This window comes from Lissotriton vulgaris, chromosome 7 (genome assembly GCF_964263255.1).
Source record: "Lissotriton vulgaris chromosome 7, aLisVul1.2, whole genome shotgun sequence".
NCBI classification, from domain to species: domain Eukaryota; kingdom Metazoa; phylum Chordata; class Amphibia; order Caudata; family Salamandridae; genus Lissotriton; species Lissotriton vulgaris.
The window spans coordinates 519,652,522-519,680,388 of record NC_141695.1 but is presented as its reverse complement, the minus strand read 5'-3'; the positions used below and the strand labels follow the sequence as shown (position 1 = coordinate 519,680,388).

Here is a 27,867-nt window from a genome sequence, read left to right as displayed (position 1 = left end):
GCCATGCATTTGGGGAAGACTCGTGGTGCGGAATTGAGACCGAAGGGTAACACCTTGTACTGGTAGTGTTTGTGCCCCACGACAAACCTCAGGTACTTTCGATGTTGCTGCGCAATAGAAATGTGAAAGTACGCATCTTGAAGATCCACCGAACACATCCAATCTCCGGCTTGTAGATGAGGACATATTTGGTGAAGCGCCAACATGTGGAACTTTTCCTTGACGATAACCTTGTTTAGGAGTCGTAGGTCAAGTATGGGTCTGAACTTGTCCTCCTGATCTTTTTTGGGGACAAGGAAATATCTGAAGTAAACTCCTTTGCCTCTTAGAGCGCGAGGAACTTCTTCTATCGCTCTTTTCTGCAGCAGGATCGTCACCTCTCGTCGGAGCAAGCTCAGTTGGTGAGGGCAAGAGCTCTTCGGAGGGATGCTCTTTGGAAGAGCACAGAAACGTATCCTGTAACCATTTCGCAGTATATTCAGCACCCACTGATCTCGTGATGCTGACCCACTCTTCCAGGTGTTGTGATGCACTTCCTCCCACTGGAGTGGGCAACGGTGTCAGAGGAAGCCACTGTTCAGGCCTTTCCTCCTCTCGGGGCGTTGGAGGACTGCTGGTGGCCCCCTCTGCCCCTGCTGGGCTTACCACGAAACTGGGGTTTTCCCTGAGCTTTGTTCTGCGACCACTGAGGGGTTTGAACCCTCTGTTGGGCCCCTCTCCCCTTGTTGGACTTGAAGCGGCGCTTGAACTCCTTCTTCTTCTCCAAGCCCACCGCTTTCACCGTGTCCAGCTCAGTCTTCATTCGGGTCATCTCTTCGTCCGCGTGTTCCCCGAAGAGGGCGGAACCCGAAAAGGGGAGATTCAGAATCCGATGCTGGGCATCCGGCTTCAGCCCTGTAAGGCGCAACCAGGCCGATCTTCTGGCACAAACTCCATGGGAATAGGAATGAGCCGAAAGCACCGCCCCATCCGCGGCCGTGCTGATCATCTGGTTAGCCACCAGACACCCCTCCGTAACAGTTTCCTCAAAGTCCTGCTGGTCTTCTTTCGGCAGCTTGGCTTTGAATCTCTCCATCGAGTCCCATAAGGCTCTGTCATACCGACCCATGAGCGCAGCTGCACTGGCGACTTTAAGAGTGGAAGCAGCAGAGTTGCAAACCTTCCGACCCCAGGAGTCTTGGGTCTTGCTGTCCTTATCTGGCGGGACTGAAGATGAACCAGCAACCGCATGTGTCTTTCTCGCCGCTGCCACGATGACAGAGTCCGCCGGAGGGTCAGACTTCACAAACACCGGGTCAGAAGCCGCCGGTTTGTACTTCTTTGTAATGCGTGCTGGCACTGCTCCGATTGTCGCTGGGGTTAGGAAAACTTCCTTGACAGGGTCCATAATCCCCGGAACCAAGGGCAGCAGAGGTCTGGAGATGGCCTTTTTGTGCAAGGTTTCGAAAATGACCGTCGTCGTCACTTGAGGGACAGACATTTCGATGTTCAGTTTAAGCGCACCTCTCTGCAGAACGTCCAGGTACGTGCCAATATCATCCACAGGGGAGGACCTGGACGTTGGACTGTCCGTCAAAGTCGGAGAGTAGTCCCTCTTTGACGATCTGGTAGATGAAGTGGAAGAGGTAGACGGGGTACGTCTACGTCGATGGTGAGAACTGCGCCCCCGCTCCCTCGACTTCCTGGAACGCTCCTCCCGTCTAGGAGAGCGAGACCTGACCCGATCTCTTGGACGATGGTCTCTTCTAGGGGATCGGGACGCCCTGGGGGATCTGGTCGGCGACCGCACAGGAGATCTGCCCCGGGGAGGGACAGAGGTCTTCCGACCATCCAGTCTAGGATCCTTTGCAGGTGATCTAGATCTTCCCCGACCATCCCGTCTAACTTCCCTTGTAGGCGAACGGGACCTCCTTGGCGCCTTGGTGGGCAGATTCACAGGCGTTGAGCGCCTGGGAGGGCTACGCTTGTCCATCTCCTCCACCAGGTTCTGGAGAGCTGACCTGTGGCGTGGGCTGGCCTATTCCTGCATACGCCTGGTAGGCCCATCGTCTCTCCAATGGTCCAAGGACCTGTACCATCTCGGCGACAGCCTGATGCGCCCCGCAGAAGGATCTGGATGACGTTCAGGAGTCCTGTGCACAGGGCTTCTGGATCTTGAATGCGCAGTAGAGGAGCCCGAGGACCGATAAGATGAATGGTGAGAAGCAGATTCTGTCACCATGATCGTATCCGAGTGCCTCGACGTCGAGCGCTCACTTCTCGCAGCCGACCGCTTCCGAGGAGTTGGGGGATCAAACAATCTCGACCTCGAATGTCCTTGAGAATGTTCGTAGTCTCTCGACGTGGAGCGGCGATTAGCAACCGCCGACGGAGCCTTCTGCCTCGACGTCGAACGGTGGTGTCCGGTCGTCGACGGGGACCTCAGCCTCGACGTCGAACGACGATGTCCTGTCGCCGATGGAGGCTTCTCTCTTGACGTCGAACGGTCTCGCCCTGCCGTCGACGGAGCTTTTTGCCTCGACGTCGAACGGCGATGGTCAGTCGCCGACGTAGAGCCATGCCTCGACGTCGGATGCCTGTGCGACGACGGCGGAGGGGTATTGGGCACCCTCGATGCCGAGCGCTGCTGCTGCACCGACGGAGACCGCGTCCTCGACGCCGATCGACGAGCACCTGTCGACGGCGGAGGAGTCGCCCTTCTCGACGCCGATCGTCGCCTGGTTGACGACGGCGAGGTGACGTCCCTCGACGCCGGTCGTCGCCTGGTTGACGACGGCGGAGGGGTAGTGGATCTCGGCGCCGACCGTCGCCCGGTTGACGGCGGCGGAGTAGCCTTCCTCGACGCCGATCGCCGCCCGGTTGACGACGGCGGAGGCGATCTCGAAGATGGCGCCGGTGCCTTCGATGTCGTCGACGTACCTGGCCTTCCTCCCGACGGCGAGCCCGCCGTCGACGGCAGCTTCCCAGAGGAAAGTCCCTCTTGTGGATCTTTTCTCAGCGCCGAGCCCGACGCTGAGGTAGAGGGGTGTGAAGACTTCTTCTTTGAAGACGAATGGGCCTTCTTGGAGCCCTTCTTCACTGGAGATCTCCCTCTAGAAGCTCTGTGGGCCAGGCCATAAATCCGAATTCTCTCCCTGTCCTTGAGAGTCCTTCCTGACAGGTTCTCACAATGTGGACAGGTGTCTGGATCATGGTCATCAGGCAGGCAGACGATACAGACCTCGTGGCTGTCTGTCTTGGCCTTCTTGCTGTTACAAGAAGGACATTTATCAAACAGAGAAGGCATTTTCGAAGTAAAATGCCCTCCAAACTGCTCAAAACAAGCAGTATCTTACTTGACCAGGTGTAAGACGTCGAAGTAAGAGTAAAAGTTGTCAAAAAGAAGCAATTTTCTGCAAAAAATCAGAAAATTAGTGGAGCTGTGCAACCAGGGTCCTTCACTGAAGGAGCCGGAAAGAACAACTGACCTAACTGCCACTCCTGAGGCATGATGGGATTCAGGGGGTCATGAGTGCCTTAAAGGCACAGTGTCAGTTTTTTGTTATTTAGCTACAGGTTAGCTTTTCAGTCTGGTTAGACTGTGTGTTTGCAATGCAGCCTGGGAGCTTCCTATGCTTCCAGTGAGTTCTGAGAATTTCTACTGCTTTCTGAGCATTAAAACAATTCCTAAACAAACTTTGGTGTTGTTTTCTCCTGTTTCTAATGCTTATTATTCATGTATGGTGGAAATTCTTCACAGCATATTTCAGCTCTAATGTGATTTGGCTGCTATTGCTTGTTTTTATATATATATTATTTATATATATATATGTGTATTTATATGTGGGGTACATATAATATAGTGTTTCCGGGGTCCCGCACATAGGCGGGAATATTCTAATGCTTATGACTATTGATGAGGATCCCCTGGAAGAGAACTACCAGTACAGTGCACCATGTTAGGGAAGCTCCTTTGATTCTTAAAGATCCTGGAAGCTTTTTCTTACCTTTAAATGTAAGCCTCCAGGGCTGCATTGTTTCCTGACAGTCATACATTTTCACACCTTCCTTGCACATGAGATGCTGTAATGCAGGCTTGAAACTGCTCCTTAAGGTACATCAAAGGACTTCCATGAAAAAAGTGACCCAATGATTACAGGGTATTGCTTGTGATGAAGAAAGATATTCTCTGACCTCCAGTGTGATATTTCAATGGACAATACATTGATGAAAAGTGTTCCAGGGTCCATGCACGCTGCGGGTATTATTCTAGTGTTTAGGACTATCAATTAAAATCCTACGACGTCGAACGGCGGTTTCGAAACTGTGATGTCACAACACTTCCCTTGTGTCTCCTGGATCTCTAAAGTTCCAAAAGAAACAGAAGGACAGATGCTAATTTCCTCCTCTAATGTTCCAAAAGAAACAAAAGGAGGCAGATGATTATCCCCTCAAAGGTTTCCAGAGACCTATAAGGAGTGACAGAAAGGAAGGTGCTAATCTGCAAACTTGCTATATTTCTATTGCCTCCTACAGATTTCTAGAGACCAGTGGGAAAAATAATTAGAAGATGATGCTAATTCACCATCATCCATTAGTTCCAATTATTTCGGAAGCACTGAGCAGCCCTGCAGAAAGCAGCTGATGCCTGCTTAGCTTGGCCGCACCTTTCTACCACAGAGCAACCTCGCATCTTTCTGCCATAGAGCCACCACACAAAAGGTTGCTCACGCTGTTCTTGCGCCCTTCCATGAGAAAGTGGGAGCAGCATGACCAGGGAATGATTCTCGGGGTTGCAGGACACTTTTTTTTTTTTTTCTTTTATAGCGGGAGGGGAGCTGCTGGTGGATATGGGGAGGGAGGCAGCACACCAGGATATTTACTATTAAAATACTTGGAAGGTGGGGAAGGATCTGTTGAGGTTGAAGGTGGAGAAATGCATTGAGTGTGGTGATGTGGTAGAACTGGGGGAAGTGTTAATCTCATTTACTGATACTTTCTATTCCCCAAGCCAGAGTTGAAGTTACTAGTTCTTTGCCAATTTACTTTTTTGTTACCTAAATGATCCCTTTTATTTACCAATTTCCTCTGTTCTGTACACGATTACCAACTCCATAACATGCTGGACACTGATCCCTTCTAAATCCAATGCTTGCCAACGCTCCAATCTTACTACCGCCACTTTCATGTGGCGACCTGTACCTTCAATTTGGAGCCTTCAACATCGCACATGTGTAATGTCTTCACAATCGAGTTACCGGCACTATTTTAACCTCCCTTCAAATGTAGTTGCTCATTTATCCTGTATGTTGAATCGCTGCTCAATGTTTTTTTAATCAAATTGCCTATGTATTGTTACCTATTATGCAAAACTTAATTAAAGTAAATGTAATAAAAATGGGGTAGAACTAGGAAGAGGGAGAAGAATACATGGGATGAACTCATGGGGGTCATGGACAATAATAAAAGGGCTGACGGATTCCAATCAGACAACTCGAGCTTTGCTCTCATAATCTAAAATGTCTCTACGAAACCATCTTCAAAAACATCCCCCTTGTTGGAAACACAGCTAACGGATTCTGATAGAACTGGAGTTTATTTATTTATTTATTTTTATTTTAATTATTTATATAGCACCTGAATCAACCCCCGGACGGGTATCTCTGCACTTTAGACGGGCAGCATAGATGTGGTGCAACTACAGATGAAACAGAAAAGAGTTGTCTTGAGCAGCTTCCTAAAAGTGCAAATGATCAGGGCATTGCCTCAAGAGTAGGGGGAGCTCGTTCCAATATCGGGGATCTAGAGGAGATAGGGTCCTTCCCCCTAGCCTGGCCTTCCTAACTCGGGGAACCGCAAGATGATGTTTGGGGCCCGAGCTGAGAGATCTGGAAGGTAGGTACGGTGTAAATTTAGATAGGTGGGATCAAGATTAAACAACGCCTTATGGATGGTACAGCAAAATTTGAATCTTACCCGTTGGCGAATAGGAAGCCAATGAATTTGCAAGAGAAAAGGGCGGGAGTCCTGGGGAGGCATTGAGGACCAATCGCGCTGCCGTGTTCTGGACTACCTGCAGTCTGCTGAGCGAGGCCACATTGGCGGAGATCAGCAGACCGTTGCAGTAGTCCAGACGACTTCATACAAGTGCCTGAGTCAAAGTCTTCCTAGTTGAGTCAGGAAGCAGACGAAAGACTCAGCGGAGTAGGTCCAGTGTATGGAAACAGAAGCCAGCTGTCTGAGCAGCATGCTCCTTCAGAGTAAGAACTTGATCCAGATGGAAGCCTAGGTTCTTAACAGTAGATTTGGGGGCAGGAGGGGCACCCAAATCGACCGCCCACCATTCAGGCGTCCATAGTAAAGGGGCCTCTCAGAAAACCAGAGTTTCTGTTTTACCAACATTGCACTGGAGGAAATTACTCTTCATCCAGTGTGAGATGGCTCTCGTACCAGAGGAGAAGGCTGACTGTACAGATGGAGTGAGTTTGTCAAATGGAAAGAGCATCTGTGTATCGTGGGCGTAAGATATAGAGGTGAACCCATACGTCCTCAGGAGATTGTCCAAGGGTGCAACATAGGTGTTGAAAAATGTATGGCTTAAACATGAGCCCTGGGGTACTCCCTTGGACAATTCCATAGGTGCCGAACGATACCGGCCTAAGTTGATGGTCTGGGAGCAAGCAGATAAAAAGCTTGTCATCCACTGCAAAGCAGAGTTTCTTAGTCCAATCTTCTGAGCAATATCGGATGTGAGACCATATCAAAAGCGGCAGATAGGTCCAACAGCACCAATATCGTAAAATGGCCCTCATCTAGGGTCAGACTGTGTCGAAAGCGGCAGATAGGTCCAACAGTACCAATATCGTAGAATGGCCCTCATCTAGGGTCATCCTGATGTTATCCGTGACCGCTAGCAGAGCTGATTCGGTGCTGTATTTGGGCCTAACGCTTGACTGGGAAGGGTCTAAACAGCCAGTGAGTTTGACATGGTTGGAGAGATGTTTGTCGATATGTTTTTCCAATAATTTGCTCAGAAATGGAAGAAGCGAGATGGGGCGGAGATTGGAAAGATCAGTCAAAGGAACTTTGGTGTTCTTACGGATAGGCCTAACCTTTGCTGCTTTCCATTCTGATGGAGCGTGGCCCTCTCTCAGAGAGAGATTGAGGAGAGTTTCAATCAAAGGGGACAGTTGACGGGCCATGAAGGTGACAACTTTGGCCGGGATAAGGTCGAGGGGGGACCCTGATTTTACTTTATGAATCAATGATTCCACATCTACCGATGTCAGTAAAGGGAAGCACTCTGGCAGCTGAGAGGTTGCCTGTTCTGGTTGATCTAATGCTATTGGGGCCAGAGGCTGGCTTCCTGACAGGACAAATATTTTTGTAGATAAGCTCTATTTTCTGCGAAAAGTATAGTGCAATATCATTGCAGAGCGTTTGCATAGGTGCCTCGGGGTTCTCACAGGCCTTGGGGTTGATAAAGGACTGGAGGACGTGATGTAGGATTTTGGGAGCGCTACCAGCATGGGCTAATTGCGATGCAATATGGGTTTTACGCACAATTTTTATATTTTTTTGGTAGCTAGACAGGGTGGGGAAAAAACGATCTTTATCCTTTTCGTCGTGAGTAGTGCGTCAACTTCTCTCATGTTTCCAACAGAGTTGTTTCTCTGCAGGAAACAATTCTGTAACATGCCAAGTTTGAAATCAAGAATAGGGTCACTGAGTTCCATCATAAACTACTAGCCCTTGGAGCAACTTTATGGTCAGTGATAACCTTAACCTATATAGGAAATTCTAAGCTACCCAAGTGCTGGTATGCTGTCCTGGAAAACCTATGTAAAGAGACCACCAGATGTGATAGCCCCAACTTCTGTTGCGCTCACCATCAGTTCATAACATTATAATCAACAAAGGTGCTACATACTGATGAATCAAGATTTGTAAAGCCTGCTGCTACTCCTGGGTGTATTCCAGAGCTAGGCTCACAGGTAAGGGGAACTTAGCTTTGAGAGAAGAGTCATGTTTTAGCCTCTTTTTAACAGATATGACTCAGGTAAGGTAGAGAGGGAGCTTTTTCCTGGATAGGAAAAAGAGCGCTCTGGCACGCAGTATCTATGGTACCTGAATATACAAAGAAATGCAATTTAATATTGATTTGCTATTTACTGCATGTAACTAGGTTAGCATATGTACCCTTTTCTAATATTTTGAAAGTACTTGCTGAAATATTTTTCTTCAGGGGAATTCTAGGGGAATTCTTTGCGTATTCATGTTTATACCCAGACTCATTGAGGTATATTGGTTTGCCCTAGAGTGTTGCACCTTGGGTATCACCACTAACGCCCTGTTTGAGGGCCGCAAATTCCTGGCTGGAAGGTAGCATCGAATTCTGGAAACCAGATAACCAGGACAGATATGATGAAGAGCTCTGTAAGTACGAGTGCTTTGAACAGAGTATGTTTCCTCATCAAGAGCCAGTGTACAGAGTGGAGATGAAGAGACACTTGTGTCCTCAATGGAAGATTAAGGAATGGGCAGACTGCTGCGTGTTTGTACTACCTGAAGTCTGTTAATCAGGTAGTCTGGCAGAGCACGTTGCAGGGCGTTGGCAGAAGTCCAACCTACACATGATAAGAGCTTGAATTACTGTTTCCCTAACTGGGAGAGAAAGGAAATGAAGAAAGTTTTTCAATATATGAAGGAGGCCAAAGCAAGATCCTACCACAGAATTGACTTGTTGCTGGGAGGACAGGAGGTTGTCAAACTTGACCCCCCTGTAGGTCCTTAACCACACCTGATTGCCCCCTCCGGCCAAAAGGCCTGCCAGGCTGCAGGGAGATGGTGGCCAAAAAACTAAACTTCGGTCTTATTGCGTTACTCTTCAATTGGTCATTAGCCATCCAATGGAAAACAGAACTAGGCAGGATTTAATGAGGTCCGGTGCAAACTCTTCTCCCTTTTTGAAGAAGAAGAGTAGATGTGTGCCATCCACACGCTGCCTCGCCGAAACACTCAAACATGCTGTTGCAGCAGTTCAGGTCACATGGTGAGCTCAACAAACTCCGAGGGTCCCTCATTCACCCGGTCACTGAGGTTTATACGTGTTTGACATCTGGCTGTGGAATATCCTGAGGGAAGACAGCTTTCCCTACTTCCTCCGTGCCCATGAGTGATTCCCTAGTATCACGCATAAGCATGAATAAAACCAAAGATAACACTGACCTCCTTGGAAGCAGCAATACAAAGTGAAAGGAGCATTGGGAGGATGGCTATTCTGTTGCTATGGGGTGACCTTTAAGTGACTGCTTGTGGAAGCCCAATTAAATAACAATGCACGTAATACGAGGCTCTGGTCTTTACACAAAACCTCCCTCCACGACCATACATGATTCCTTGACTGCATTGATTAGTAAGCAAAGATAACAGAGCATCAGGTGTCCCACCATGATGGCCATGACCGATCAACTCAATGGCCCGTTAAGAAATTTAAAATATGCACGTATAAACTAAACTTATATTTCGTTTTCTCGGTTTAAATAACATAAAAGTGATAGGGAGCTCCATATGCTGTCAGGCAGGGAGTTTTGTCATTCCAGTCATGAGGCTTTTGTTACTGCCTGATCGTAGGCTAACTACTGGTCCTGATTTTAAGGAGTGGATTTATCAATGTCGCCCAGAAGCACCCCAATGCAACCCTTAATGCTAATGCAGACAGTATGGGCAATGATGTGAGAAGTTCACTGCTGTTTTTAAGACGGGGTAAGATACCAGCATCAGGATTTAGGCATGGAGTTCGTTTTTTACGTTAACCTTTATGCAAAAAGAACAATTGATGGACAGAATGCAGAACAATGTCATACATTCACCCCAGTACAGAGATCTAGGCCTAAATCCATTGTTGTTTTGCTCACCATGCCATTCCAGTTTGGACCCAGCCATATGCAAATCAGTCTTGACCCTGCGCCCAATGGGAACAGTCCAGTCCGAACTGCCAGGCCAGGTCCTCCCTGGACTGGAAACAAGCATCCTAGGACCGGTTTTGGGCTTTCAGCCCTCATCAGCCAGGATAGCTAACCTGGCTGATGAGAGGTGAAACCCCGAAACCTGTCCTAGGATGCTTGTTTCCAGTCCAGGTAAGACCTCGCTTGGCAGTTTGGGCTGGACTGTTCCCATGAGGCACAAGGTCAAGACTGATTTGCATATGGCCAGGTCTAAACTGGGGTGGCATGGTGAGCAAAAAAATTATGGATTTAACCCAGATCTCTTGACTGGTGGTGAATGTTTTGATTTGTTCTGCATTCCGTCCATCAATTGTGTGTCCTTTATTATCCTTTATGCAGCATTTGCTTTTCGCATTAGTTGGGCGCCAATAGATAATAAAAATATAACATTTGATTCAGACAATGCATTGCTGATGGAAAAGAGTGAAAAGGCAGCCTTACTAAAAATCAGTGTAGGCCAAAGCTTCTTGGCGCGAAGGAAACATAACCGGTAAACTAAGCAGGAGCAATTATAGTCAAAAAAACAGACTGAATAGCCAGAATCGGTTCAGAGCACAGAATCGGAGAAAGAGGATTCCACACAGTCTGACAACTACAATTGAAAATGACATTGCAGAATCGTGCAGTTCAGAAAATATGTGAAATAATTATTTGGCAAGGTACGACCTTTCAGGCACGAGGCGGGACTGCTCCCGCCTTTATCAACTCTGTAATTAAAGTTTACACTCCCAATAGGGAATTGCGCTCTTCCTCCCAGTCACTTCTCTCCGTGCCTCGGTTCAGGAAGAAAAAATATGGAGGCATTAAATTCTCCATCCTGGCCCCCATTTTTTGGAACACCCTCCCTCCACCCGTAAGATCGGCTGCCTCCTACACAGAGTTTCGTAGGGCAATGAAAACCTTTCTTTTTTCTCAAGCCTTCTCGCCTTAGCTCCAGCACTTCCTCTGCCTAGGGATGGTATCCTCAGCGCCAAGAAACCGCTTGGTAGTCATGCGATTAAGAAATACTTTTTAAATTCAAATTCAAGGTTGTTGGCAGATCTAAGACGTTCTGAAAACAAGGTACAATTGGCTTCCTTTATTTTAAACTAGCAGCCCGTCCCGACGTTGTCCAGGTATGAATTGCTGCCGGCCAGTAGTATATTGTTTTGTAGGATTTCGTTTTGATAGCATTTCTTATCTGTGACAGGCCTGTGAAACGCTCCGATTCACAGTGCAATGCTGATGCACTTAAGAGTGCGCGTTCAGTAGTGTGTGAACTCGAGTTTCCCTACTTTATTTTTCCTTGCAATATTATATAGCGCGAACTCGACAACATGGCATGTGCACAATTTACATTACAGAAGAACACATTCATTTGTGGTAGGCACGGGGAGACAAAGCGATTTGCCTGGAATCACAGGATGTTGAGCTGATGCCGAGATTCGAACGTAGCTCCCCAGCTCTAAAGTCCGCAATTCTAGAACTTGTGGCGGAAGGTGTGTCTAAAAGTGTACGTCGGTGCTGGCCATCAATGAGAGAGTGTTTCAACAAAGGGAGAGAAAGGGTTTTTAGGGCACTCTTAGTCCCCAAGCAATATACAAGTAATCAAAAGAAGAGTGACCATACAGGTAAGGTATGTAGAGGAGGTGGGTGTCGCACGTGAAGTCTGAGGCCAGTTGGTAGTGATCCGATGGTAGGACCAAATTTCAAGAAAAAATACACTGTTTTTTCAGGAAACCCTCACTCACCCTAGTGGTGACATGCTTCATCATCGGGTCCACCGGGAGAGATCGAATACCTCCCCGGTGTGCTGCGACGCCAGGAGACTGCGGAGCAGGTTTTTTGTGAAGATGAAGTGTGAAAAAATTATAAAGTTTAAAAATGTCAGAGGTTGTACCAAAAAAACTTTATTCACTGGTCAACCTGACATATTAAAAGTAAGATATGTGAAGGGAAACTAGCCAAATACTTTATACTGGTGTTTACCCTGTAAAAAAGGTCAACATGTTTCTGCCCGTTTATATGTGTGATTTTACTGGGCTTTCATCAGGACCGGTAAGCGAGTGTGCCAATGACAGGAGGGGCACGCTAAGGCCCGCCCTGCCAATGGTCGTGAAAGTTAAAATAGCACTATGTGTAAAATTGGTGCAAAAAAGAAAAAAACAAACTCATAAGTAGTGGGGATTTACCTCTTTTGCGAGGAACCTAAGAGTCTGTGGGAAGAAAAATTGACAAACAGACAAATACAAACATAAACACAAGGATATTGAATCATTGGATTGTGCATATGTACAGTGGCCATAAAGGGTGACTTTGTGGCTTGACACGTGCTAGCATACATATCAAGGGCCGTGGCCGGTATGCCTGGGTTGCGTAGTTGAAATCATGCCAAAATCCGAAGTGGAGGGGCCTCAACTAACGCTGAAAAAATCTGTTCAGCGCAAACTGTTGCATATGTGTGGTATAGCAGCAGTGGCTGAGTGGGCAGACTAGACAAATATAAGTCTGTTCGTGAGGAAGTACAAGTAATTACTTACTACCTATAGTGGGGTGTCCGGGAATGAACCCCGAAGGAGAAACTGCGTAAAAACAGGGTCCCGGTGCGAGTGCGCCGTGACTCTGCTGGCCGTGGTATATACATTACCCAAGCACACAACATTCAGTACTGAGTTAAGGATAAATGTCCTCACTTGTAAAAAAATAGATCCACGCCCCATAGAACACAGGAGGGGGGTGGGAGCGACAATGGCACACCCTGTAATTAAGGGAGAAAAGGGAAACAAATACACACAGAGAGAGATTTTAGAACTGGCAGGGTTCCAATCATACAACTTATCTGGTTAGAAAGGTGTCATCAAAGTAAGGTCTCTTACGCCCGCAACGCTCAGCACCCGCTCGGCACCTAGCTTCACCCTCGCTGGATCTCGTGGATCCATTGCGAGGGGCGAGCGCGGCGTATGAAGGGCGGTGGCCGGGAACGGACCAATCAGGAGCCTCGGTTGAAAAAGAGGCTTGGAGCTCAGAAGTCGTTGAGCCAATGTGGGAGAAGCTGGGTGCTCGCGTGGTCTCGCGAGAGCATACGGAAGCGAGGCTTGCATTGAAACGCAAGCCTCGAGTCAGAGAGGGGCGGAGTCCGCCTTGTTTACACCGGAGTGTTACCAGCGCGATTGGTGGGTCGCGTCTGGAATAGCTGGGTTCACAAAGAGGCTTGAAACTCAAGCTGTGAAGAAACGCAAGTCTGAGTTTCAGCATGGCTAGGGTATAGGTAATGCAACAAAAGCCCAGCAAAAGGTCCAAGTATATGATGAAGATTGACTTGGACTGTCATAGTCAAGTTGGTTCAGCTGAAAGTTATAGGTAACATGGGTGTTAAAATCGGAATGTGTTCATAGAAGAACTAATCAGCGCTAATGTACATAAAACACATGACATGTGTGGTCTGGGTATCTGCATTCATGGAGAGAGGGAATAGTTTTAATGTTTGAGGACGCTGGTCCACGGAATTTGGTCATTGAGCCCATTTAGATGGGTGCTGAGTCGATAGACCCAGCGCTGCTCCTTTTCAAATAAAATGTTTTCTCTGTTTTTTACACAATTCACCTGTTCGATCACTGTCCAGGTCATGTCATTTGGAGTGTGGTTAGTCAGCAGGAAGTGCTCACTAAGTTTAGTGGTGACTTTTTTGCACCTGATGTTGCTGCGGTGTTCCCCGATGCGTGTCTTCACTTTCCTGGTGGTCATCCCTACGTAACGTTTCGCGCAGGGACACGTGATCAAATAGATTACGTTTGTTGAATTACAGTTCGTGTGGGATTTTTGTGTCCACACTTTTCCTGGTTCCAAGTTGAGTTGTTTCGAATGACTGGTCAGATGACAGACACTGCAGTCTGTACATGGAAAATGGCCTGTAATTGGGGGAAGACTCCAAGCGTCAGTGACAGACCTGATTATTGTGTTAGTACTGGGGGCTGCTAATGGTCTTGTATGCACTAAAGCATCTTTAATGCTCCTGCCTTTTTTAAAAGAAAAAAGTGGTTTCTCCCAGTTGCTGAAATTACTGCTGACAGTTCTCCAATTTTTGTTAATTGATTTTTTCATTGAGTCTGAGAGGATGCTGTAAGTGGTTACACATGTAAGTGGCGTTTCCGTGGTTGTCCTTACATTTTCTTCTAGTAATCCATCACGAGGTTGGTTTCGTGCTCTGGTTTGGCTTTTTTTCAATATTCCTTTGGGATACCCTCTTTGTGTTAGTTTGTCTGTTAGTTCCTTGGCCTGTTCCTTGTAGTCGGTAATTTTACTACAATTTCTTCTTAGTCGTAGGAATTGGCCAAAGGGCAAATTTTCCCTTAGGGGTCTTGGATGGAAACTCCTAAAATCAAGGAGATTGTTTTTTGCCGTTGGTTTGTGGTGAGTTAAAGTTGTAAAAGTAGTGCCCTCTATTTTGATTACCACATCAAGGAAGACGATCGATTCCCTACTAAAGTTGCTGGTGAACTTTAAGAAGGGGTCCAAAGTATTGACCCATTCCAGGAACTGTATAAGACTGGCTTCTGTTCCTGTCCATAGTAGGAGGATATCATCAATATACCTCCTCCATAATCCAATGGAGGAGGCATAGGGGTTGGTGGGTGGTAAGATATGTTTTGTTTCATAGTCATAAACATACAACCCCGCTATGCTAGGAGCGAAGGTACTCCCCATAGATGTCCCTGTACATTGTAAATACAATTGGCCTTTGTACTCAAAATAATTTTCCTTGAGTGCCATCCGTGCACATGTCAAGATGAATTCTTTGGGGGTGGTGTAATCCCAAATCTCTTTGTCCAGTGCTTCCCCTAGTACCCGCAATGTGTCTTCCTGCGGGATACTGGTGTACAGACTCTCTATGTCCATTGTTACTAAAATTACTGAGCTTGCAGGTAGAACGGTATCGTTCAGCAATTTGAGTAGACTTTTAGTATCTTTAAGGTAGGTGCTGGAGTTCTGTACTAATGGTTTCAAGTAGTGGTCACAAAAGGTGGATAAAGGCTCTAGGACTGACCCGATGCCTGATACTATCGGTCTACCAGGAGGAGGGTCCACATTTTTATGTGTTTTGGGCAAGGTGTAAAAGTAGGGTATGGTTTGTCCACCTGCCATCAGGAATGCTGCTTCATGCGGGGAGACCTGACCATCAGTCTCTGCCTCCTGTACTAGGGCCCGAATTCGTTCCTTCATTTCAGTGGTAGGGTCTGTGTTGAGGAGCAAGTAGTTTGTTCTGTTGTTTAGAAGTGTCATGCAGGCCTTATCATATTCAGTGGTGTCCTGGATCACTATCCCTCCGCCTTTGTCGGCGGGTTTTATAGTTATTTCTCTGTTGTTTCTCAGGTTGTCCAAGGCCTTGTATTCTGCAGCGGAAAAATTATGGAATCGTTGGGGTTCTTCACAATTTTCCAGGTCTTTTATTACCGCCTGTTCAAAGGCGGTAATTGCTGCAGGAATCGTATGCGGAGGTGGCATAAATGTAGATTTTAGTCTGAAGTTTGTGTCAAACTCTTCTTCTTCTGTCAGTGGCTGATCCTTAGATTCAAAGAAAGCCTTTAACTTCAATTTCCGAAAAAACTGTGAAAGTTCACAATGTAAGAGGAATTTGTCGGGACGACTGGTGGGGACAAATCCTAAGCCCTTTTCCAAGACTTTAGTTTCCTCTTGGGTTAAGACTTTTTTAGAAAGGTTGGTTACCAGGCTTACACTGCACTGGTGCTGGCTGTCGCTGTTCTGCTGCGGGTGTGTTTCCCCACTGCGTCCTCGTCTTCCCAGGTCACCTGTGTGTTGCCTCTGTTGCCTCTGTTCCGTCCGCGTCCTCACTTCCCCACTACTTATGAGTTTGTTTTTTTCTTTTTTGCACCAATTTTACACATAGTGCTATTTTAACTTTCACGACCATTGGCAGGGCGGGCCTTAGCGTGCCCCTCCTGTCATTGGCACACTCGCTTACCGGTCCTGATGAAAGCCCAGTAAAATCACACATATAAACGGGCAGAAACATGTTGACCTTTTTTACAGGGTAAACACCAGTATAAAGTATTTGGCTAGTTTCCCTTCACATATCTTACTTTTAATATGTCAGGTTGACCAGTGAATAAAGTTTTTTTGGTACAACCTCTGACATTTTTAAACTTTATAATTTTTTCACACTTCATCTTCACAAAAAACCTGCTCCGCAGTCTCCTGGCGTCGCAGCACACCGGGGAGGTATTCGATCTCTCCCGGTGGACCCGATGATGAAGCATGTCACCACTAGGGTGAGTGAGGGTTTCCTGAAAAAACAGTGTATTTTTTCTTGAAATTTGGTCCTACCATCGGATCACTACCAACTGGCCTCAGACTTCACGTGCGACACCCACCTCCTCTACACACCTTACCTGTATGGTCACTCTTCTTTTGATTACTTGCATCAATGAGAGAGACCTGTGTATTTTTCAAATGGGTGGTGAAAAAATATGAGTATGTTGCTGGAGATGTGGGCCGCCGTGCCACCAATGTACTTACCGGGGGAGGGTAAACACCCATTATTCCGCAACTTCCTTTCCGCATACCATCACTCTGCATACTTTCATTACGAAAGTACCATGACTCTGCAATGCCATTATAATGCATGGCATTACATTTTATATGCTTTTACCACGCATACATTTACAACGTAATTCGCTGTAAATGCATGAATGGTAAAAGCATGTTTTTTTTAATGTTTGGATAAGGAAAGTATGGGTATAGGGGTATATGTTTTGGGGTGTTTGGGTATTTTAAGGGTTCAGATATAGTTTTGGGTTATGGGGTACAGGGGTAGTTCTAGGGTTTAGGGATAGGGATGGGTTTTGGGGTACAGGGGTATTTTTAGGGTTCAGGTCTAGGTTTGGGTTTTGGGGTACAGGGGTATTTTAGCGTTCAGGGGTAGGTTTGGGTTTTGGGGTACATCATTATTTTTAGGGTTCAGGGCTAGTTTTGGGGTACAGTGGTTTTTTTAGGGTTCAGGGGTAGGTTTGGGTTTTGGGGTACAGGGGTAATTTAAGGGTTCAGGGCTAGGTTTGGGTTTTGGGATACAGGGGTATTTAAGGGTTCAGGGCTAGGTTTGGGTTTGGGGTACAGGGGTATTTTAGGGTTCAGGGGTAGGTTTGGGTTTTGGGTATAGGGGTATTTTTAGGGTTCAGGGCTAGGTTTGGGTTTTGAGGTACAGGGGTATTTATAGGGTTCAGGGCTAGGTTTGAGTTTTGGGGTACAGGAGTATTTTTAGGGTTTGGGCTTTGGGGTACAGGGTATATTTATAGGGTTAAGATGGGTTAGTGTTTAAGGGTGTTGGGGTATTTTAAGGAGTAAGGGTGGGTTATGATTATGGGGTGCAGGGGTATTTAAAGGGAGCAGGGTGGAATTCGCTTTTAGGGTGTAAAAGGGAGCGCGGGGCAAGCACACCCGGAGCTGGAATGTACAGAACCTGGGAAGAAAAAACAATGAAATATTGGGCACAACGCTCGCTTTTTTTCCGTAATCCCGTGCCCGCACACGCCCACGTCCCCAGCACACGCCCACAGCACACGAAATGAGACATGGCATGAAGGGCGGAACGTACCACAGGCCCCCAGCGTTTGTCACTCCCCCAGCACACGCCCACAGCACAACGCAGACACGCCCACAAGGGACTACTTTGCTGGCACAGTTCTTTTACCTTTTAAATGTATATGGTGGGCGTCTGCATAGCCTATGTCCTTCTGCTGCAACTGCCCTTTCCAACGCTGTATTGGGTGTTGTGATTGGTGCCGTGGTTCCTGAGATTACCCGCCTCAAAGGTTTGGGCTCTCTCTTTATTATATTAGTATGGATATGGATATGGATTTCTACGTGGCAATTACTGCTTTGTAAAACTCACTAAAATTAGGTACTACGATTCTACAGCACTGCCTTATTGCCTTTACAGAGAGTAACTGTTTTCTTTCTGAAGGGGTGAAGAACAGTGTTAGACCAATGTAAGCCCTGTGTAAGTGCAGAGTTAATACTGGCAAGCAATTCATTGGGATTCGAGCTGTTGGTGGTAAGAATAGCGCTGGAAATACGCCTATACCCGGTGGCAAAAGTCATCAGCTGAAATTCTTCCACTCAAGATGGAGAAATTAAACAACTCATTTCTGTTGTATATCGCAATATAATGGCGCATTCCATGCGTCCCTAGTTGAAGTAAACACTGCCTAACAGTAAACGAAAATACAAGAAAACGTTTGATCTTGTTTTCACCAGAGAGCTTTTTCCAAATTCTTTACGAACATAAATGAACAGGAAGAATACCTCAAGTCTAATTACAAACACTCACTTTATGCGACCCACGGTCTGTTTTAAAGTACGTAATCTCAACTAGATAAGAAGCAAAAATCGATGGCAGCGGGGTTCGAGACTTGCATGCATTATATTTATAATGGAATTAACAAAGAACCAGGTGCAGTTAGAACAAAGCACCGCAAGGTGGTAGCAAAGGATAAAGATTGTACGGCAAGAAAATATACTTGCATTTCGAATGACGCTCCTTTATTGCTCTCGCTCTGCTTTGTTTATTGTATGAGCCACTGAAAAATCTCCACATGGCACGTGGATAGACTAGCTTTCAAATACTGTTGTGCACAAGCGAGAAGTGGCCAACGGCCAGAGCTGCAGACTCAAGTCCTATAAAATTGCAACAAATTAAAAGTGATCATGGCGGTGGGGGGGCAGAGTCTCTGCTAGTAATTGCTAGCGCGACCTAACTTTTAAAACTGGTGGTGGTGCGTGTAGTATTGTGGGCCCTGGGCCCACATGCAACTAAATTGACTGACACAGAAACTGAATGATACTAGGTTAACTGACCTCAGAGCACGTGCACCCAGCCTCTTATTTGCAGGGTCACCTGACCGGTGACGCCTGTGATGGGTTGGTGTATGGTGTGGGTGCAAACACATGCAGAACACTAGAACGTTTCCAGCAGGACACAGTGCGAAGGGGAGAGGGGGCCGGTTCACTTATCTGTCTCCGACAGGATATGTTGAATAACCAAACATGCTGACGGCTGGGCTCAGATAAACATTGAGGGGATTTCTACACGGAGTCCAAAAATACTTTTTCCATTGTGTACATTGTTCATGATAACCCCACTAAGGGAATCCTATTTCCAGCTGTACAAGTAGCACTAATCAACGCGGGCATCTTGGGCTCCGCTCTATGAACACTTGGCCCCATGGTGTGCGGTTTATGAAGCCAGAATCCATTAGTCGAGGAAGTTACACTCAATCGATTAAAACAGCACCCTCTCCCGCGTTCCCAGAACATTTTACCCACTAAACCCCGGCGTAAGGGGTGGGACACCGATCGAAAATGTAGATTTATCACAGTAATCACGTGCAGAATCACCAATTGCCCCGGTAACTTCACATTTCTCAGGGGACATCAGGATGCCGATGTGACTCTAAAGTTCACGGAATTCATAAACACCTCGGAGCTGCAGGAACACCCCTGCGGTTTCCTCATAAGTGTCAGGAATCCGAGCCCAAATGATGTGAAGAGAACAGTGATCAGAGGTTAATCTTAAATGGAAGAGGGGTGAGAGATGTCCTCACAGCAAATCAGAAAAAAAGTAATGCAATTAGCATGCTTATATAAATAAAAAAAAATAAAACACTCCCTGCGCAGAAGAAGAGAATTTGTGGGGTTTGGGTCCTCAGAAAAAGCAGCCCCGGCACCTTCATAGTGAACCGGCAGGATCAGAACACGGCTTCCCAAGCCCTTTATAAAGATCAGTGCACTGTGGTGCTGTGCCTCTGTGTGCGCATCTTACGCACCATCCCTGAAAGTAAGGTCACCCTTGCAAGTCCCCAATAGGTCTGGCTTTAAAGGAATGCTGTATGGTTGTGTGAAGCATTACAAGTAGATCGTTTGGGAATGGACATGCATTTGTGTGGAGGCAAATCATTATAGAATAATATTGGTGTAGATTAAAAGGTCAAGTGTCAGTAGTACAGTGTAAATTAGATTTAACAATCCATATAAGTTAACAACTGACCTCCTCCCATCTGTGCTGCTGCCAGAGAAAGACACAATAATTATCTAGTTATCTAAGAACCTTTAATCGCATTACAATATCATGTGTGTCCCTTGAAAGTGCAAGATCAAGCAGCAAGATAAACAAAACAATCATAGCTGTTTGGAGGGCAAGCACTTTTTTGTGGAAACACAAATCCAGGCTCCCAACATGTGGGCGGAGCTAAAGCCCTCCTCTTTGTGATTTTCACATACTTTTCTGGTGATTCTCGCATAATTGTCTGGCAACAGCTGCACAGTTAAGTCCGACCAGAACGAGCCAATCGATGTGAACAGTCTAACCGTAGTGGAAAGGTCACCAGAAGGACTGATGCAACCATTAAACAAACCGACCTCACTTTCTGTTCAGATAAGCCTCAGGTGGACGCCTTCGGGCCTTGAAGACTAGAGATGAGGATTTCCATTCATAAAACAAAAGGAGGTGCAGGCTCATGCTGTATTCTTTAGTATTTTCGATCCAGGAATTGAAAAGACTGGCAGGAACATGCCATACTACAAAAGATATTTCCCATAAAATATCGTGCCTTCCTGTTTTCTGGCACAGAAAAAGTTGTTTATGTAGATGACTGCACCCTGGATCTTACCACATGTATGAATGTTTTCAATAATAAAAATCACCTTCAGCTCCATCACCTTTAGGTTCAGGAATGTGCCCGATTTGCTCCACAAGGCACTGATGGAGGGTTCCTCATATGTACTCTGAGGAGTCGCGTCTCAATGTGAACTGCGAGCATGCCAAGTAGATGTATCCTATCAAAACAATAGGAATATGTGCCCACCATTCCAAAATCTGAATCCAGTTGTGCCTCTAGACATAATTTCTTTTGGAGGGTGCAGGGGGTGGAGAACAAAAGGGGCCACATCTTTAAACTGATGGGCCACCTACAATGGGCGAGGATGAAGATTGTGCGCATCCACATAATGTACAAATATACATACATATATAGACACAATAAGTAATTTAAGCCTTTTAAGTAGAATGTGAATTAAAAATGACTAGGGTCTGTGAAAGGGGAATTCACTCCAGTTTTCCTCTTCACATCACCCTCTTCTGTAGTCTCTTTGGTAGGCATTTACAATCTTTTTTCTCCTCAGACCTTTCTGAAAAACTAAATCTGCATAGCTCACATTTCACCTCTTCAACAACCTCTTTTCACTCCATTCAGCATAGACTTCCTTGCATCTCCTCAAATTCTTCAATACCTCTCCACACACATTGAACCCACTCATCTGTACACCCTGCATTTTAACTTTCGTCCTGTCAATATTAACTCCTTCGACGCTCATGACGAGCTCAGCTCGTCATGGTGTACACCTCCATACACTCATGACGAGCTGAGCTCGTCATGAACAATGGGAATCAACATAACTCAGCACAGGAGGAAACTAGCACTAGCATCGATGGTGTTAAGAGAGCTGTGAACCTCCTTCGGGCACTTTCGCTTACAACCAGAAAAGCCCAGGATTAGATATGCATGTATTCTGAGCCCCATTATTGCCCACTGAGGTCAGTTAACCAAGTATCATTCAGTTTCTGTGTTAGTCATTTTGTAGCATGTGGGCCAGGGCCCACAATACTACACGCACCACTACCAGTTTTAAAAGTTAAAAATAGCACTGCATTCGGCCTGAATACCACTGTTCTCAGTTGAGGCCCACCCACAACCTTAACTGGCACAGCTAAATAGGAGCGATTCTTTTCACACTACGCGCTATACACAAGTAAAGTGTTGTATCAAAAAACTACAAAACACACAATTCTGGAAAAAATAAATACTCTTAGGATACAAGAGTAAGAAAACAGAACACATTCAGGGCTAGTTTCACCCTAAAATCCCATAAGATACTTGTACACTATTTATGGTTTTCTTACGCCTTCAGTTATTGAAATGCACTTAAGTTGACCTGCCTGAGTGAGGATAATTGCTGTCTTCCCAGTAGGCACTTGAAACCACTTTACACATTCAGCTAACATTCCACAGAAGAAGAAAATCTGTCTGCAGAGGAAAGAGGCACAGCTGGGAGTTTGAGGTTTTTTGGGTCACCCTTTCTACTAATAAGCCTAGAAGATGTCCAAGTCTGGACAAAGGACAGAGACCTGTCCCGGCTGCAATCCAGCAGTTCCCATCGAAGACAGAGGGTGGAATAGAGCAGATAATATAACCCTGTACTTGGAAAGTCAGCCATCTTGAAAGCTCCCAGACTGCACTGATAGGGTAGGACTGCATGCTGGCTGATTTTAGAGGGCATGGGCATGCCTCTTGTGAGTGTAGTATATAGGAAGAGGAATGAGGTGACCGATAGATTGGCTGGTGTACTAGCAACATTTAAGCATGGAAGCGGGAAAAAATACCAACAACTGGATGTTGGCGGACAGGTGTGGACTGGTGTATCCATCAAGAAAAGCCAGTCTTTTAGGGATGTGGCTACCCACAGAAGCATGGCGGGATATGGGAAAATGGTGTGATTATTATGGTCTGTCGATTTGAAAAGATAATGTTGTAAGTATTATGCTCCCAAACCTGCCACAATGTTACTCAAGTATTTTATTTTTTAACTGTGATAAACTGTCATGTTGTAAAAAGTTATGAAAAACAAACAAAACAAAAAAAATCTGTAAAGTGAGGGAGCAAAAAAAAGAGAAATCAAACCCCCATGCGCCTGTCTCTTTACTTCCACCCCATGCCGTTTTCTGGTGGCGTTTCATAGATAACATGTTTCTAATTTTGCAGAAGAAGTCTAAATTACTTGAAGAGTACATTGCTCAGGCAAAATAGAATGAACTCAATATTCACCTAATAGGACACATTCAAAACGGATAGGGATTTTCTGTACATAACCATCTACATTAAGGAAAACAAGGCGGAAGGAAACAAAACTACTTCGGAAACCATTGGCTGCAAACTGTACTACATGTCAATAGCAGTCACCCTAAATCACTTATTAACAACATTCTAAAAGGAGGTATCTTAGAACTAGATGAAACAAAAGTGAAAACATAACATACTACACTAAAGTGGAAGAACTAACAGAACGCCTATGGGAAAGAGGATGTGACGGAAACAACTGCAAACAGCAGGAAAAAAAATCAAAGATCTACGGGTCATCCCAACTGGAATAAAAGAGCAAATAGAGATCCAACACCAATCAGATTCATTTCATGTTTTTGTGAGGAACATCAGTAGTACAGAAGTCTCCCAACAAACATTGGCATCTGTTGAAAAACAATCCCATATTAGCACGTCATAGTAACACGAAAATGGCACTCAATGTCTGGATTTATAGATCACAGAAAAGCATATCAGTACTTTATTCAAAAACACTTGCATGTTATATTTACCACAATTGCTCCACACTTAACTAAAGTAGAAACTAAGGATACATAGATAGAATTGACCAAACTGTAAAAAACACTATAGTAGCAACCACTTAGCATTATATCTGATCAAGCGCCCTTGCGGCCTGGGGTACATTAGCATTACCATACATCCGCAGAAAAAAAGAATACATTTCTGAAATATCCTTAAATAGGCAGTTTGAAAACCGTTGTGCCCTGTTTGTTCCCGCTTCCAGTACAAGAACACTTAAAGGGGAAGTGAATGAGCAAGAACGGAGCCACTCTGTCGCTTTAGGATACAGTTGCATGTGCATTCACAGCACTCCACAGCTGCCAGACTCCTCGCTGTAGCTGCCACCCCTCCAATCCCACCTATTCTCACAAAGACCACACCAGCCAGCCTTGTCCATGGAAATTTATGAGCATAGTGCTGGGATGACTCCACCCGAAGCAACCGCATTCCGTGCTCCAAGCCACATCTCTGCAGCAATACTAAGAGTGGAGCCGTCTACCACCCTGACATCAATGTGCTGGCTTGTACCTTAAAGACGGGTGAGACTTCACCCCAGCAAATGCACACTCCAGTCTTCAAGCCAAAATAATGTGGTCTTTACCTGCTTTCTCACAGAGCAACCAACCCTGTTCTGGGCTGCTCAGCGTATTCGTTCTCCCTCTCCTACCTTCTCCCCCAACAATGGGAGGGCAATGACCCTGATGGCCTTTAATAGTGGCCATCCCTGGATGAAAAAAATAAAGATGCTTGGGAGAGCAAGAGGACGCTGTGGGGGGGGGGGGGCGTGGAGGTGTGGTAGGGATGGAGGAGGAATGGTGGCAATGAAGGAAAATACTCATTCCTATGCACATGTCAGCAGTGGAAGGATTCAATCAATACAGTGAAACAGAAACGACCAAGGGCAGGACAGCCACGAAAACAGGGTGCACATGCTATCGAATCAGAAGCAGTAAAGTGAGATCGACAACAAAGCTATCCAATCATGAGCAAGGAGCTGACCCATACGTTATGTACTGGAAACGAGAGGTCTGCCTACAGACAGCTAAAGACGTCTATGGCGGACAGCTAAAAACATTAGGGACATCAACCTCCAGGAAATTAATTAAGACAAGAGTCACTTGATAGATGAAAATGGATGGCATTGACAATGTTGGGTTTTAGGAGCATTTGTTACCTTATAAACAGTTAACTGTGTGTTTGGTACATAATGACGCTGAATTTCTGCTCAAGTCTTTTAATAACTTGTTCATGGCTTTCTCACCTCAGTACCAAGAAAAGTATTCATCAAGGCATGTGCTTCTATGAAACACCCAACGCTGGAGAAATGATTGGGCCATACTGAATAATGTACATCAATGTTCAAAGTGATGGTCTTCAAATGTTTTAATGACGGATTCCTCATCACATAAGATGACGTGATCACGACTCCCCCGACCCTTCACTCAAAACAACATAACATTTTATTGCACAAATTGATCAATATCAGACAAGACATCCAAGTATCGTGCTTGGCTGCATTCCAGCTCCAAAATATAAATACATACATACAGAACTCAGTATTATTTTTCAATTAATCACAATAAATGTCTAAAGTAAAATACTGCGAGCAAGCTAAACATTTCTAGTTATACATTGTGAAACAAAAGGCTTTAGGACGTCAGTTCACATAAAAAATGTAAATATCTTATAAATAAATACTACAAATATTTCATAATATATCAGGATTTTTTAAAGCACTTTTTTTGTAATTCAGAAGTGCGAAGCAAACAAATATTTAAATAAGGGCAAAACAAATCAGAACACTCTACTTGGTGATAGGCAAATGAAAAATATTTGCAGAAACTATTTCCAAACATTTTTATTTGTATGCTATATTGTTTTAACAGTAAAACCTCGTCACTTGGACATTGTGTAGCTATTTCAATGGAAAATGTGCTGATGACACATTCTTGCCAGGGCGTTGGAAGTGGCCAGCGCATGGGAGCACTTGGTGGGATTACTGAAAGACCCGGACACTGATAGCGAGGATGACACTGAGCCGGGCATACCGGAGATAGAGCAGCGTCATAACAGCATATAGCTGTAGTAGTATGAACACGCCTGGCATACACACGATAGGCGATCCTGGGGTGGCAACCCGCACATGCTCACATTATTTGGCTAATGGATATCACCAATTATGCAAAGCTGATGTCTATTGATGGTACAGCATAATACTGGAAGATCGAAGAGGGTACTGCTAGGAATAGGCTTTGATAAGCTGCTCATGTTATTGATTTATAAACCTAATAAAGTTTGTTTAAAAAAAATAAAATAAATTATACATTCTTGCCCCTTCCCCAATGACAATGCTGTTAATGAACTAAGAGTCAAGTCAGGGGTCAGGTGTATCCCTTATGCAGCTAGATTTGTATTATATATGGAGTAGCTATTTGGCTTTTAAATCAAACAAAAGTATTTTTTTTACAGCAGACATGCTGAACTAACATTTTTGAAGGTGCTAATAAATATGCCTGTGAAGAAAATGGCAGCTGAGTGAATTAAAATATTTGCCTAGGATTTCATAATTTGAAACCGGATTACAGGTCAAGTACATTACAGTTAGGTCTAACATATTTTTTAAGCCACTAGACCTGCAAGTCAGGTATTATTTTTATGATTTTTCAAGGCATGTATGGGGCTAGTTTCTTTCCTTGAACTAGGACCGTGACACACTGCTTTCTTGCTATTGTCTTGTGCCAGAATGGTTATTATTTGGACGCAGCGTCACAGTTTGAACACCAATGATCTAAAGTCAAGGCCAGTACTTACAGGTGAAGAAGTATGGTTTGTAGTACACACATTACGGAGAGGGACATTGCACTTACACTTCACAAGAGTGATCTTAACATCATAACAGTTTACTTACTTTGACACAAGCACTGCAGCTGCATCTCGAGCTTTATCACTGACCACCAAGTACGACTAGGAGAGCAAAGAAAAAGAATAAACAAACCTATTAAGCGCATGACAACTGTTACAGAAATCCTTGGTGCAGTGCTTAATAAAACATAAGTGTAAACACAAACCTATTAAGCAATGAGGGCTTCACAAAATACTGAAATAACTACAAAAATCAGAAAAAGTAGTACTTTACCAGAATATATATATATATATATATATATATATATATATATATATATATATATATATATATATATATATATATATATATATATATATATATATATATATATATATATATATATCCACACGGGTTCTCAGCAAGGAGCGGCGAAGTATCCTGCAGCAACGCCGCCTTAAGAAAACAACAGACCCAAAGGTTTTTCCGTGAGTTATTTTATTCTGCAACAACCAGACAGCATAACGTTTCGGCCTCCCAGAGGCCTTGGTCACATGGTGTTTGAACAGAAAACGGCAGAATTTAAAGTGCAAGTGCATTTAGCACTAACCAACCAACGTAGCGCATTCTGCAGCGGTGTAATAGACATAGTGAAAATATTACACGTCAATTCTGTTTTGACATTAAACATGCACAGCAGATTTGTGTCAAATTGCCAGTATTGGGATAAATCCCTGAAAACACCTGTCAAGCCAATACTTACAAGTAAAATGTACAATATCTGGTTAAATCCATTTGTAACATTCTGGTCGAAAGTCTATAAAGGCACATATATACAAGATGAACAATGCATATGTCTGCAACTACAACAACTAGGTCCGAATGTACAACAAGACCCCTGTGTATGGCTAAATCCATATTTGCCACTAGGTAGTACTGTTTATGCAGCTTGTGTAAACCGATTAAGACCAGTGTTGATTACCAACAAGTGCCATGTTGCGAGGATCATTAATGAAAAATACATTTTGATACATTAATGACAAAACAGATAAAAACCCATCAGTGGCATATAGACAAATATAACAGGTTAGACTGGCATACAAAAATAGTAAAGTCGCGACGTAGGTTGTTTAAAAAATGTGAACATAAAGTGCTATGTGAATGTGATTAAAAACAAAGACAGACAACCCAATCTGATTACAAATGCATTCCAGATGTTAAATTAATTATAATCAAGTCTGTCTAATAGAATGATAGGATCACTGAGCAATTTCTTGGACATTTTGACAAAACATGGGTCACAAGACCTCACCGGCCGAGCTGGAAATACATACACATAGCCGTATTGTGGGATCATTTAAAATGACTCACTATATTGTCTTGAAGGAACAAACATGCAACAAATGGAGAAATGATAGAGTGATCTAAAGACAGGTATAAAAATCTTCCGATGCGTTAAGCCCATTAGGTGACTTGCTGTCTAACATGAGGATGTATCTCGTTTCTAACCTCCTTAACGCAGCTTCTCTGTTGCCACCCCTTCTCATAGGTGCGATGGAATCAATGGCATAATACTTCAGTAACGCACTGTTGCTGTTATGCTTTTCCCTGA

The 27,867-nt window shown here is 44.8% G+C and overlaps 1 protein-coding gene across 2 annotated transcripts in view; it reads right to left on the bottom strand.

The window, feature by feature from the left end:
* TBCD (tubulin folding cofactor D) overlaps nt 1-27,867 on the bottom strand; it is a 2,218,561-nt gene that overhangs the window by 1,997,623 nt on the left and 193,071 nt on the right. For both annotated transcript variants that reach the window (XM_086930600.1, XM_086930601.1), the window contains exon 7: nt 26,322-26,377. In XM_086930600.1, coding sequence (XP_086786726.1) covers nt 26,322-26,377 — 56 coding nt within the window. The remainder of the gene's footprint in view (nt 1-26,321; nt 26,378-27,867) is intronic.